Source organism: Oryctolagus cuniculus, chromosome 10, assembly GCF_051225735.1.
Source record: "Oryctolagus cuniculus isolate XC-2025 breed Fujian yellow rabbit chromosome 10, ASM5122573v1, whole genome shotgun sequence".
Lineage (NCBI taxonomy): Eukaryota > Metazoa > Chordata > Mammalia > Lagomorpha > Leporidae > Oryctolagus > Oryctolagus cuniculus.
In genome coordinates, this window is record NC_142876.1 from 109,297,763 (window position 1) to 109,310,113 (window position 12,351).

Sequence of the window (12,351 nt, forward strand, 5' to 3'; positions counted from 1 at the left end):
TTGCACCAGAATCAAAAATGTTCAAAAAGTGGCCATGTTGGTAATGCCCCAAAATTGTAACCCACATTACCACTACAGTATGCTGATATCACAATATAGAAGGTAACATGTGCAGGCAACACTGAAGGAAAGACACGAGTCACATAGGACATACTGATTCCACTAATAGGAAGCTCAAAAACAAGCAGGGAAACTAAAACTCCTGACTGGAAGGCGCATACTTAGGCAGTAAAACACTGGAGTCAACCAAGGGGCTGAAGCAGCAGCGGCCGCCGGCAGGCTCCCTGCTCCTGGCACTTACTCCTTTCACGGCTACAAAGGCTTTAACTTGATTGTTTTCAAGAATGTGGATCCGTTTACAATTTCTGAATTAAATACTAACAAAACACAATGAAGGTGATAGTGTTTGTCATATGCCTGGAGCCAGGCTAATTGCTCTGTACAATGGTCTATTGAATCACAACAGCCTCATGGTCACCCCCTTGATGGTGGGGCTAATTTGTCTGGAGACAAGTCTCTTGCCCAGAGCCACACCCTAGGAATTGGCCAGAGCTTTCATTATCCCACACCTCCAGTTCTACTTCCAATTCCTATCTATTTCACTACATTAACACGGTGTGAAGGGTGATGCAATGGCCCAGCCCAGTCCGCCTCTGGGAAGGGGACACTGCATCCTTACACCATCACGTGAGCCTGCAGCTTTACCACCCTAGTTCCCCAGGCAGCCTGCTCACGCGCCCCCGAACGATATTGAAGAGCCTGCTCCTGGGATCCTGTTGGCAGTCTCAGGCTGCCAGGATGTACCACCAACTATTTAAATGCTCATTAAGTCAGACAGAATCTTCAATCTTTCTCAAAATTAGTATCTACCAAATATTAGGTTCTGTGGTAGTCCAATCTCAATGGGACTTTTACTTGGGATTTCTCAGAAGACTGTGTTTATCGCCTGGAATCCTATGAAGAGCCCCCCAAGACACTCAGGAGAGAAGTGGAAACTGGTTCCTTGTGGGACTCCCAAAGTTCCTACATTTATAGGAGGAAACCACACCCACCCCACCCCAAGTTGAAAGCTATGAAGGCATTTAGTAATACAGCAAGCTGTTTCCAACAGGCTGAACAAGGGAATTATTTTCAGGAAATGCTCCTTTGTGAAAGAAGAGGTCTGGGAAAAGGTTCACTTGGGCCGGGTCAACTGCAACATCAGGAGTGAGGAGCAGGGAGTTTCTGCCTCAGTCTAGAAACATGTTCGCGCCAGGAGAGGCTCCCAGCACTCCTGGAGAATACTCGGGCCTAGGCCCAACCAAGACGTTGCCATTGGAGAATGCCTGGTGCCTAGAGCAGATGGACACCTTCATGCAAGGCACTGATGAGCGGCCCATCAGGTGGACACCATCAGGCGAAAAAACATGGGGTTAAACAGGCTCACAGCTTGAGGGACCTGGCCCTGCAGCTGTGGGGCAGCCACTGGGACCAGAGGTAACCTGACCTGACTGGCTTGCTCTGGGTTGGGCCACCATCTGTTGGACAGTGACAGAGAACACTATATGGACTGTGAAGTTGAGGCCCAGAGCAAGTCAAACCCAAGTGGGAAATGGCAAAGTCCCTAATCTAGGTTATCCTGGTTCCCACTCTGCCAGGGGAGAATACCTGCCTGTAACCTTGGATTCTAGGGAAGGGGAGGTTTGGGAATCTGGGGAACAGCAGTGCCTGGAAGGTACCGGAAGGGAAGGTGGGTTTGTATGAGACCTGGCTGACAGGCAGGTTCCAGACAGAATGACACCCACTAACAAATTCTCCCCAAGTGCCAGCAAATGTGAGCTTCCCCACCACCTGACCAGCTCCCCGCCCCCCTCCAATGCTGCCAGCTTTCCAGCCCTCACCCACCACTTACTCCAGCAATCTCTGCTGCCAATCACCCAACGTACTCCCACACCAACGCAAACAGGACGACCACCCACGTACGTGCAACCGCTCATCTATCAGAGGCGCCGCACATCCAGACATAAAAACACCGCCAGGCGTTTTAACGAGGAATTAAAGAGATTCAGTCTGTAGAAACTGATGTTTATTTTCCGTCAACCTCATTTCCATGTTTGCGTGAGAGCCCGTGACAAGCAGCCTAAGACCACTCAGTGGTTGTTCCCACCCACTCGGTGGCCTGGGCAGTGGGCGCTGCAGACCAGTCTTCAGTGGCGGGCTGAGCACTCCAGTCCTCTGTTAAGAAAAACAGCGAAATTTTAAGCCATCAGCTCTCTCCCCAGAATAGCATTCCCCTCCCCCCACCTCTAACAGCAATCTATCAGCTACAGACTTCCAAGGACAGAGACCAAGTTTCCCAAAGCACCTATATTCAACTTACCAAGGGATTTGCAGCTACACTAATTAGGATTCAAACCTCAATGCTAGTTAGAACAAGATCCTGAAATCAGTCTGGTCCATCTGCACCTTGATACGTACCAGTGGGGAACTGCTGAATAGGCACAGAGGGCACCTGCACGCCTTCGGACCAGTCAGCAACCTCGGGCTGAGTAGCAGTGAACTCGGGCGCTGGGGCCGTCCATTCACCCTGAAACTCCTCCTTGGTCACAGCTTTTTCAGCGGCGGCCTGCTCTTCTTTTTCAATCTCTTCAGGATCTCTGTAGAAGTAGAGATCAGGCATGACCTCCCAGGGGTGTTCACGGGAGATGGTACCACGCATGCGCAGAACCTCCCGGGCCAGCATCCACCACATCAGACCCACTGAATGGGCTCCCTGCAAGAACATCAAATTAACAAATGACACCTCGCCACAGCTAACATGTCCCTCCCCTGTATCATCTAGGTACCCTTCCATAGAGGTGTTACCTCTTCTGAGCTACTGTAACAAGAAACATTGTTCTATAAACCTTACCTGGGCATTGCAATCATGACAATTAAAAAAAACACCTGCCAGGACTCTACCCCAATCAAACATCCCTGGGCATTGGCATTAAAACAAACAAACCCCTTTAGACCAACTGTGACTCATATACAACCCACCTTTTTAGAATTTTATTGCAGGCCTCTGTTGGTCAGAAAACTGAGAAGCCACTGCCAGAGGTCTAAGTAGAGCAAGAAATAGGAAGAAAGGCGGAAAACGCAGGATGTCCTCTAAGTGCTTTCATTTCTAACAGCTGGGAGGCATGTAGCAAGTGTCACTATCCAACTCCACTCATTGGGCCGGGACCCTTGTGGTGTCAGCGAGAAACTTGCCTCTCATGTAGCACACTACCTACACTTGCGAGTTCATGGGCCAATCAGTGGCCTCCAACTCCAAGCTCTAACAATGTGCACGGGAACATTCAGTTGCTTCTACGAGCACTTCTATTTGCAAATTCTCCTCTAGATCACTATTGTTACCTTGTTGTTGCACGGGATGGCGATGTCCACGTAGCGCAGAGGCGAGTCTGTGTTGCACAGAGCAATGGTAGGCAGGTTCACGTAAGATGCCTCCGTGAGAGGCTGGTGGTCAGCCCGAGGGTCGGTAACCACCAGAAGCCGTGGCTCCCGGAAGGCTGCCTGGATCTGGTTAGTGAAGGTTCCAGGTGTGAAGCGGCCAGCAATGGGAGTAGCTCCAGTGGCAGCAGCAAACTTCAGCACAGCTCTCTGTAAAGAACGAAACGAAGTCAGTATTCTCAGGGCCAGCACTGTAGCACAGTGCCTGCAGCGACACCATCCCAAAGGGGTGCCAGGTCATGTCCCGACTGCTCCTTTTCCAATCTCGCCCTCTGCTTTGGCCCGGGAAAGCACAGGGACCACTGCACCCACATGGGAGACCCTGAAGCATCTCCCGGCTCCTATCAGCCCAGCCCAGCTCCAGCCATTGCAGCCACTAGGGGAACGAACCAGGAGACGAAGACCCTTCTCTTTCCCTCTGCCCGTAACTCTACCTCCAAATAAGTACATTCTCCACAAGCTGACCCCAGTTCTCTAATCACAGAAAGCAGCCTCGGCAGAGGGAACCCTCAAACTCAAACACCCCTTCCTCAACAATGAAAGCGTCAAATTCACCAGCATTCACCCAGAATGGTGTCCTGAGTACTGGGACCCTGGGAACACCCCCACCTCCTGGCCCCAAGTGGGCGGGTTACTTTGACTTGGACACCTTAACTCACCTGTATTTGTGTTCAAGTTGTCTCCCCGCCCCCCCCCCTACTTTTCCTCTTCCAAAAAGTTTCCCTTCCAAAACCAAGGCTCCCCTGGCTGCGTATCCCAAGCACCTGACCACACCTCCAAGCCCACCTGGATACATTTTTACAATTACATCTTTTTACTATACAGATTACAGGAACCCAGTCATCCTCAGCCCCTGGGGAGTAAGTTCCCAGGAAACTTCATCTCAAAGGGTTTATGAAATCCTTACAAGAACTTTATAAATCAATTTCAGTTGTCAGTTTTCTCAACAGAAAACAGGAACTGTGGAAAAAAGACAAGTTTTACTCGGTTACTTTAAAAAGAACTGAGCTGAGGTGGTTATTAGCACTCTTCACACCTGCCTGAAATATGCTGTGGCTGACATCTACTTTTTGTCCCAGCATTCCATCATTTTAATGAGAAATTATGATTCCAGGGAAGACATATGAAAGGTTGTTTCGAGATATTTAGTGTTTCATTAGAAATTTTGTTAGCACAAATGCCAAATGTGTGTTAAAGTTCCAAATATTGACCACTCAGGGCTCAGTCCAACTTAAGTTTTCTGAACAGTGAAATTATTTTCTTATACTTTTCTATGTATTTCCAAAACATCTACAAACTTTGTTTCTGTAACAGCCAAGGGCTCTCCCACACACCTGGCCAGTGTTCCTGGAGGATATCACACTGACATCAGCAGGGTTTTCAATGGCCACAATAGCACGAGCCGCCAACAGCAGCTTCTCCCAGGTCCTCTTCAGATTGATGATGTAGATGCCTAGGGGAGGGACAGAAGACTTTTAACTCCAACCTAGCTGCACAAATGGACAGAATTCTCAACACCTGAGTATGTGGCAGTGACTACTATCAACTCCAGTCATGGAGACAAGCTCTACTGGTGTTAGCGAAAATCCTGCCATTGCTGTAGCACACCTCCGACACTCAGAAGGTCACTGGCCAGAACTGGCCTCCACTCTGAGCTTTAACAGTGTGCGGGCCTCCCGGGAGAGCAGCGGAAGACGGCCCAAGTGCTTGGGCCCCTGCCACCCACGAAGCAGACCCAGAAGCTCCTGGCTTCGGATCCATCCAGCTCCAACCACTGTGGCCATCTGGGGAGTGAGCCTTCGCCTCTCCCTGTAATCCTTTCAAATAAAGTAAAATTGTGCTAATCCTTCCTAAGATCCCCTGATAATCTAGTCTGATCAGATTCATCCTAAAACTCTTCCTGGGGGGCCGGCTCTAGGGCATAGCAGGTCAGGCCTCTGCCTGAAGCGCCAGCATCCCATGAATACCAGCTGGTGTCCCGGCTGCTCCACTTCTGACCCCACTCCCAGCTAATGGCCTGGGAAAGCAGCGGATGGCCCCTGCCACCCACAAAGGAGACCTGGAAGAAGCTCCTGGCTTCCATCAGCCCAGCTCTGGCCCTTGCAATGGGTGGAACATCTGTCCCTGTCTTTCCAGTTATCAGAACCCATTCTTCTCACCTCATGACCCAACCCCAGCCCCGTAACCCAGCAACTGCCACGCTCTTCATCACAGCCCAGAGATCTGCCCTCCCGCTAACCAGAGCGCCTCGTCTTCAAAAGCAGGCTCCTAGCCTAGGGATCCAGGCTCAGTACTACTGAGCGGACAGCACTCGGAGGCAGAGCCAGTACCAAGAATTACTTCAGCCAGTACTACCCATCGGAGAGCAGGGTCAGAGCTCCGACCTACATCTGGAACTACACACTACTGACTAACCATCACTCTTCCTTTTGTAGATGTACTGTTCCATCTGGAAGTCAAGGTTGGTGCCACCTAGGTGGGTTCCTGCTGCAAGGAACTTGAGGACGTCCTCCTCCTTCATTTGCAGGACATCAAGGGCTCCGGACATTGTGACAGCTTCCCCTTAAGTTACGCCGGGAATCTGTGGGGGGAAAAGTAAGTAACAGCCTAGTTCTTTTCAATCCAGGTTTAGTGCGGTCGTGTCCATCTACCTCCTCAACTTCCTGTTTAAGAGCAGCCTACCTAAACAGCGGACACACCGCACAGCAGCTATGTGCCCAGCAGTACAGAAACGCAGTGCACCTTGCAAAAGCCGTGGCAATGGTACAACAGCCACAGAACGCAACCTCACGGAGAGTGAACTAAAATCCAACAGTGAAGGCACGCAGGAGTTACTTAAAGGGCAGTAATCCCAGGTGAAACGCAGCCATGTTTGCGGGCAGGATTCAAGCAGACGACCGGCGGGCACTTGGGAATAACCGTGTCACACACTCACAGCCAGCTCTCCTCCAAACCCCACAAAAGCCTAAACTCCTAACCTGCAGGGGCCAAGGGGCAAGCCGACTAGCTCGAGTCGCTGATGTAATCCGCGCCCGGGCCTCAGTCGGCTTTCGGCAGCCCACCGGCCCGTGGGCGGATCCAGCCCCCCAGCCCCGAGCCTGGGCTGCAGCGCGCCCGGGGCCGTCTGCGTCCGGCCACGTGCGGGCCGGGCCGCCCGCCGGAGCCGGAGCGCGCCAAGTGGGAGACCGATCCAGCCAGACTGACTCTCAGCTCCATTTCCCTGCCGCCTATCACAGCGGAAAGTTTGCTCTGGTGGCCTTGGGACGCGCCAGGAAACCCAAAAAGGAGCTCACCAAAAACAACGCCGTATGGACCCCTGGCCGGGTAGCGCGGAAAGGACAGGAAGCCGGAAATGACGTTATTATATACTCCGTCGACAGCCAATGGCAAGGGAAGCCGAGCGGAAGAGAGGCGGAGCCGGAGGGGCGCGTTGCCCGGATGTGGCTTCTCTTTCCGGAAAGCGGGCGTGCGTCGCGGACGCAGGCTCTGGGGGCGTGGCCAACGGGCGGATCTGGGCGGGGCCAGGGAAGTTGTTACGTGGGGCGCGCATCGCCTGGCTGCAGGTTCGGCCGTAATTCCTAGCGAGGACACGGGCCTGCCCCCCAGCCAGCCAGCGCTGCTTACCTGTAGCGTAGGTAGGTTTTGTTGGATTCGATGGGCCTGCATGTTCCTTAAACAAACGCTGAGAGCTTACCTTCATTTTTTTTGGAGAACGGTTTAGCGGCTCATAATTCAGATTTTAGAAGGTCAGGTACAAGTTTTCCTAGAAAACGAAAAGGACAAGACTACACAGGTAGTATGCATGGTACGTTCTGCCAGGGGCTAAAAGTTCATCAACTGGATATCAGTTAGCAAGCATATAATCCGTCCAGTACAATACTGTGTAGCTATTTAAGAATATTAAACTATGTCCTGTGATACGAGACAGAGTTGCAGGATCGGGGCAATTATAAAAAAATTTTTGAAGCCCTCTGCACTCAAAAGACGAATGTAAAAATAAAATTGCAAATAGCCAAATTGTTGGTTATCCTGCTCAACCCCCAAACAATCTTATTTTCAGAAATGGCTGCCAGATAACATAATGTGCACCCAGGCTGCAAACCACTGAAGTAAGAAGAGAGAAACGGGGCGATTCCCCCCTCCCCCTATTTTTTGGTAGTTTTGAAATCTATGAGGAACATGGTCTGGTTTGGTTTTTAAATTGAAACAAAACAAAGCTCCACTACATTTTACTGGAGCTGACACAGCAGAGGCGTAAGCCCCATCGGTTTGGCGCCGTTAATTCTCCCTGGCAACTGCTGAAAAGATCTGCAGACATTTTGGTCCTCCAAACACAAAGGAAGACTCGGAGAGGTAGCTAACGAGAACAACTTGCTGGCTTCTATGGACAGCAGGAACTCCGGGGGAGTTTTTTTTGGACGCCTACAAACCGTCTTAGCAGCCCCCTCCCCTGTGCACCATGGGGCCTCAGGAATACTTAGGACCCCCTGGACATTGTAGAGTAACTATGTTTAGATTTTTAAGATTTATTTATTTAAAAGACAGCACCTCAGAGAGAGAGATTCAGTCCCCAAATAGCTGCAACAGCCAAGGCTGGGCCAAGCTGACACCTGGAGCCAGGAATTCCATCCAGGTCTCCCACGTGGGTGGCAGGGGCCCAAGGACTTGGGCCATCTTCCACTGCTTTCTCAGGTGCGTTAGCAGCGAGCTGGTTTGTAAACAGTGGCTGGGACTGTCGCAAGCAGTGGCTTAACCTGCTGGGCCACAATGCCTGTCCCTAGGTGTTTCTCCACAGAACCCTAAGATTTTTTTTTCCCATTTAATAACTCGGCCCTTGAGAACTGTTCTCCGTGATGAAAATGCCCGACAAGGAAGAGTCAAAAGTGCAAAGGAAGAAAACTCACCATGATGGCTGCAGACCCTGAGGGTCCCCCAGCGTGAGAGGCAGGGCTGCAGGTCTCAGCTGAGCACCCTCATCCCCTGCCCAGTCCCTTCCCTGTTCTCTATGCCCACTTCTGATCATTAACAAGGCACTGACTTCCTTTTGCAAACCTTGGTTTCTGGGGCTTATATTCCTTTTGTAAAGAGCCGGGCTTAAATTATTTCTTCCCCAATGTAAGATTGCACTAGTGAGTGGAGGCGGAGAGAAGGGGGGGTTCCGTTTCACAGGGTGCTGTTCTGGTTTGCAGCTGGAAGTCCAGAGACCCAGAGCCTGGGGCACCCAGCTGGCCACGGGCATCAGGTCCAGCTTGGGCACCTTCGCACCTCCCTTTCTACGCCTTGTTGTTCCTCGCCTGTTTAGCTGCCATCCAGTTGTCCTACAGGCTGCTCTGCAAGTTGCCTAAACCGTGTTCCACGTAACTGTTCCCCCTCTTAGCCCAAAGCTCTCATTCCCTCTTTTAAGTGAAATGGACCCTCCTATCTACCAAAAGCATCCTTGCCACAACTTTTCTTCTCCCTTGGTAGTTTCTGTCTTGTATAAGCGTACCTCAAAAGATTCGTGGAAAATAGACATTTAAAGATAAGTTCAGTATGGTGCTGAAATCTTAAAAGTGCATGCATACAGAGGTTTTCAAAAGGTGGATGGAAAATGCACATTAAGAAAAAAACTATGCATGGATTTCAATTTTTAACCAAGATACTATTACTAATATATTATAGATTTATATTATGATGCTGTGAACTTTTCTTAGTAGCCTTGTAGTAGTTCATGCACTGGAATCGCAGCGTCTCCACATGCTGGGACTCTGTACAAGTCACTTAATCTCTCCCTGGAGGTAAGAGCTGTTGACACTGGAGCTGCCACTCAGCCTGGCTGCGTCCCTCTGCCTGCAAATCATGTAGGAGGCAACTCAAGAGAGAAGAGTCACTTCATGCTTCCTGAACCAGGGAGACTTAATGTCCTATTAAACAATATATATGTAAAACACTAGCCTTCAAAGGCTTAAAAACCAAATCACACCGTACATTCGAGTATTTAAGAAATCACATTAATTAAAACAGGACAGTTATTCCCAAAATGGAGACAGGCCTGCAAACTCTGGCTTGCTTCTGCCAGTTTGGTCCCCAGTCTTCAGGGCATTCTCACCAAGCACCTGCATCCTCACCTGGCCCAACAGTCCCAAAACTGTGGGATGAGAGCGGCCAGCAGGAACTCCCAGGCTCAGGAACAGCCTGCAGGATGCTCGTGGAGTTCACTGAGAAGGCCAAGTTCACAGAAGTCCGGCTGGATGAGTTCTCAGAGCCAGCTGTGCCAAACCTTTTTACACAGATGGGAAAACTGAGCCCAACTAGAATCCAATGTTATACAGAAAGTTGAGACACAGTTACTGTTAACACTCATGCCTCTTCCAATTTGTTCCTCTGGAAACACAGGTCTTGGGGCCAAGTGCTCTGGTGCAGCAGGTTAAAGCCCCAGTCTGCAGTGCTGGCATCCCATGTGGGTGCCGGTTCCAGTCCTGGCTGCTCCACTTCTGATCCAGCTCTCTGCTATGGCCTGGGAGAGCAGTGGAAGATGGCCCAAGTCCTTGGGCCCCTGCATCCTCGTGGGAGACCTGAAAGAAGCTCCTGGCTCCTGGCTTTGGTTGCGGCCATCTGGGGAGTAAACTAGTGAATGGAAGAGCTCTCTCTGCTTTCATCTCTAACTCTGCCTCTCAAATAAGTAAATCTTAAAAACAAAAAACACAGGTCTTAAAATGGCGGGACGAGGATCTAAGCTGCATCCCGAAGAATGAACACATGGTTCAGAGGACGGGTTACCCTCCAACCTGTGGGCAAACGTGGGCACAGGGCATCCAAGCAGGCGGGAATGGGATGGCTAGCAGGTGCCTAGCCACGCACAGCGGCCATGAGGCAAGGTCTGAGAGAATTAAAACTCAGTCGTCAGTCACTAAATGTTCATTGCACGGCTTCTCTGGTCTTGCAGCATGGGTAGAGGCGGGGCTGGCAGTGGTGAACAAGACAGGTGGCCCCTGCCTGGTGGAGCCTACTGCTGAAGAGCAGAGAAAGGTGCTGAATGGTGAAGAGAAAAGCAAAGGGTTTCCGAGCTCAGGGAGAGTGACTAGCGTGAGGATTGCAGGTTTTCTCGTGCAAGAGATGCCTGAACCAAACTTGGAAGAATTAAAACCTTGGGGTGGAAAAGAGCGCTCCAGACAGAGAAAGCAGCAGCACAAAGGTGCTGAAGCAGCAAGCAGGCTAGGGGACAGGTGGAAGGGCAGGGAGATGGACACCCAGCTGAGACTTGAGGATGGCACAGCAGCCCGGCTGCAGACAACAGTGTAGGGGAGGAAGGCAAGAGAGAGGCAACGACCTCGTCTTGGCATCTTGAACACTCCTGTATTAGCTGGGACCATCCAGGACATGTTAAATAACCATGACAGTGGTCCTGCTTGTCTTATACCTAGACTTTTTTATTTCTATAGCTTTCTTAATTTATAATGGACAATGAGCTACACAAATTTTAGGTCACAATTTGAGAAGTTTTAACAAATCAGTACTTTCACAAATGAGCCCACAATCAAGAGAATGACGCAGCCATTTCTGGTGGCCTCCTGTTTGTTAATAGCCCTCCTCTGCCTCCTCCCCCAGCCCCAGCCCCAGCCCCGGCCCCACGAATTGGCTCTTTCACTACTGGTTAGTTTGCACTGTGTAGAGTTTTAGATACATGGAATCACACATAGTTTTAGTCTTTGGCTTTTTTCCATCAGGCTAATTATTTTGAGATTCATCTACATTGTAGTGTACATCAGGAGCCCATTCCTTTTTATTGCTAAGTAGTATCTCTTTCAAAATATTTTCCCTTGTTTGAAAGGGAGAGAGAAAGAGACCTTCCATCTGCTGTTTCATTCCACAGATGGCTGCAAAAGGCCAGGCCAAAACCAGGAGCCAAGAATTCCAACCATCTAGGTCTCCCACATGGGTGGCAGGGTCCCAGTTACCTGGGCCATCATCCACTGTCTTCCCAGGCATATTACCAGGAAGCTGGATCAGAACCAGAGTAGCCAGGACTCGAACCAGCACCCCAACATGGGATGCAGGTGTCACAAGCAGCGGCTTAGCCCTCTGCACCACAGTGCCAGCTCCTGATTTATAAATTTAAAGGGATTCTAATCAAAATACCTACTGGGGCTTGACAAGTTGATTATAAATCCTTACTTTAAAACACAGACCAAAATAAAATATATATACACACCAGGAACTCTGAAAAAGGACTGAAATTTAAGTGGCCTGCTCTACTAGATATTCTAACAACAGAGTTAGCATCATTCATAAACTTTTTTTCTTGTGCTCTGGTCCTGGCAGAGGCAGGGCCTGGGTAGGCCGAGTGGGAAGGGATCACCTTTCCCATTTCCCAGACAGACAGACCACAGGCATGGCCAGGTGACTTGCTCTGGACATGAAGTCTGAGTGGGAATTTAAAAACCAGGACATGGTCCACATTTCCTCCACTGCCTAGGATGGCAAAGGGTCCATCACACAGTTCACTGGAAACCCAGGGGACAGGCCTGCACAAAGACCACCACAGGGACCAGCGCCACAGCGAAGGTTAAGCCTCTGCCTGCAGTGCCAGCACCAGTTCAAATCCCGGCTACACCTTTTTTTCTTTAAGATTTCTTTTACTTTTTACAAGTCAGAATTACGGAAACAAAGAGAGATGTTCCATCCGCTGGTTCACTCCCCAGATGGCTGCAATAGCCAGGACTGGGCTAGGCCAAAAAGCTTCCTACTGGGCTCCCACATGGGTATAGGGTCCAAGCGTTTGGCCATCCTCCGCTGCCTTCCAGGGCTCATTAGCAGGGAGCTAAATGGGAAGTGGAGCAGCCAGGACTCGAACTGACACCCATATGGGATGCTGGCCCAAGTTTTTGGGCCCCTGCT

General features: G+C 50.3%; 1 protein-coding gene and 2 non-coding genes across 5 annotated transcripts; all 3 read right to left on the reverse strand.

The window, feature by feature from the left end:
* Nucleotides 1-2,043: 2,043 nt before the first annotated feature.
* On the reverse strand, nt 2,044-7,614 carry RPSA (ribosomal protein SA). Of its 3 annotated transcripts, XM_002713098.6 has the most exons (6): nt 6,768-6,812; nt 5,890-6,055; nt 4,809-4,927; nt 3,379-3,624; nt 2,458-2,752; nt 2,044-2,214 (listed from the first exon to the last, which is right to left on the reverse strand). In XM_002713098.6, the coding sequence occupies exons 2-6, from the start codon at nt 6,020-6,022 to the stop codon at nt 2,120-2,122; spliced, it is 888 nt and encodes a 295-aa protein (XP_002713144.1). In that variant the 5' UTR covers nt 6,023-6,055; nt 6,768-6,812; the 3' UTR covers nt 2,044-2,119. The 3 variants fall into 3 exon arrangements, with proteins under 3 accessions (XP_002713144.1, XP_089162660.1, XP_089162661.1); XM_089306534.1 differs by lacking the exon at nt 5,890-6,055 and having other exon boundaries at nt 6,768-7,614; XM_089306535.1 differs by lacking the exon at nt 4,809-4,927.
* On the reverse strand, nt 3,160-3,313 carry LOC127482556 (small nucleolar RNA SNORA62/SNORA6 family). Its single transcript, XR_007922056.3, has one exon. It is a non-coding gene; the product is annotated as a small nucleolar RNA SNORA62/SNORA6 family (small nucleolar RNA).
* Nucleotides 4,997-5,146, reverse strand: LOC127482557 (small nucleolar RNA SNORA62/SNORA6 family). The gene has a single exon (XR_007922057.1). It is a non-coding gene; the product is annotated as a small nucleolar RNA SNORA62/SNORA6 family (small nucleolar RNA).
* Nucleotides 7,615-12,351: the final 4,737 nt, after the last annotated feature.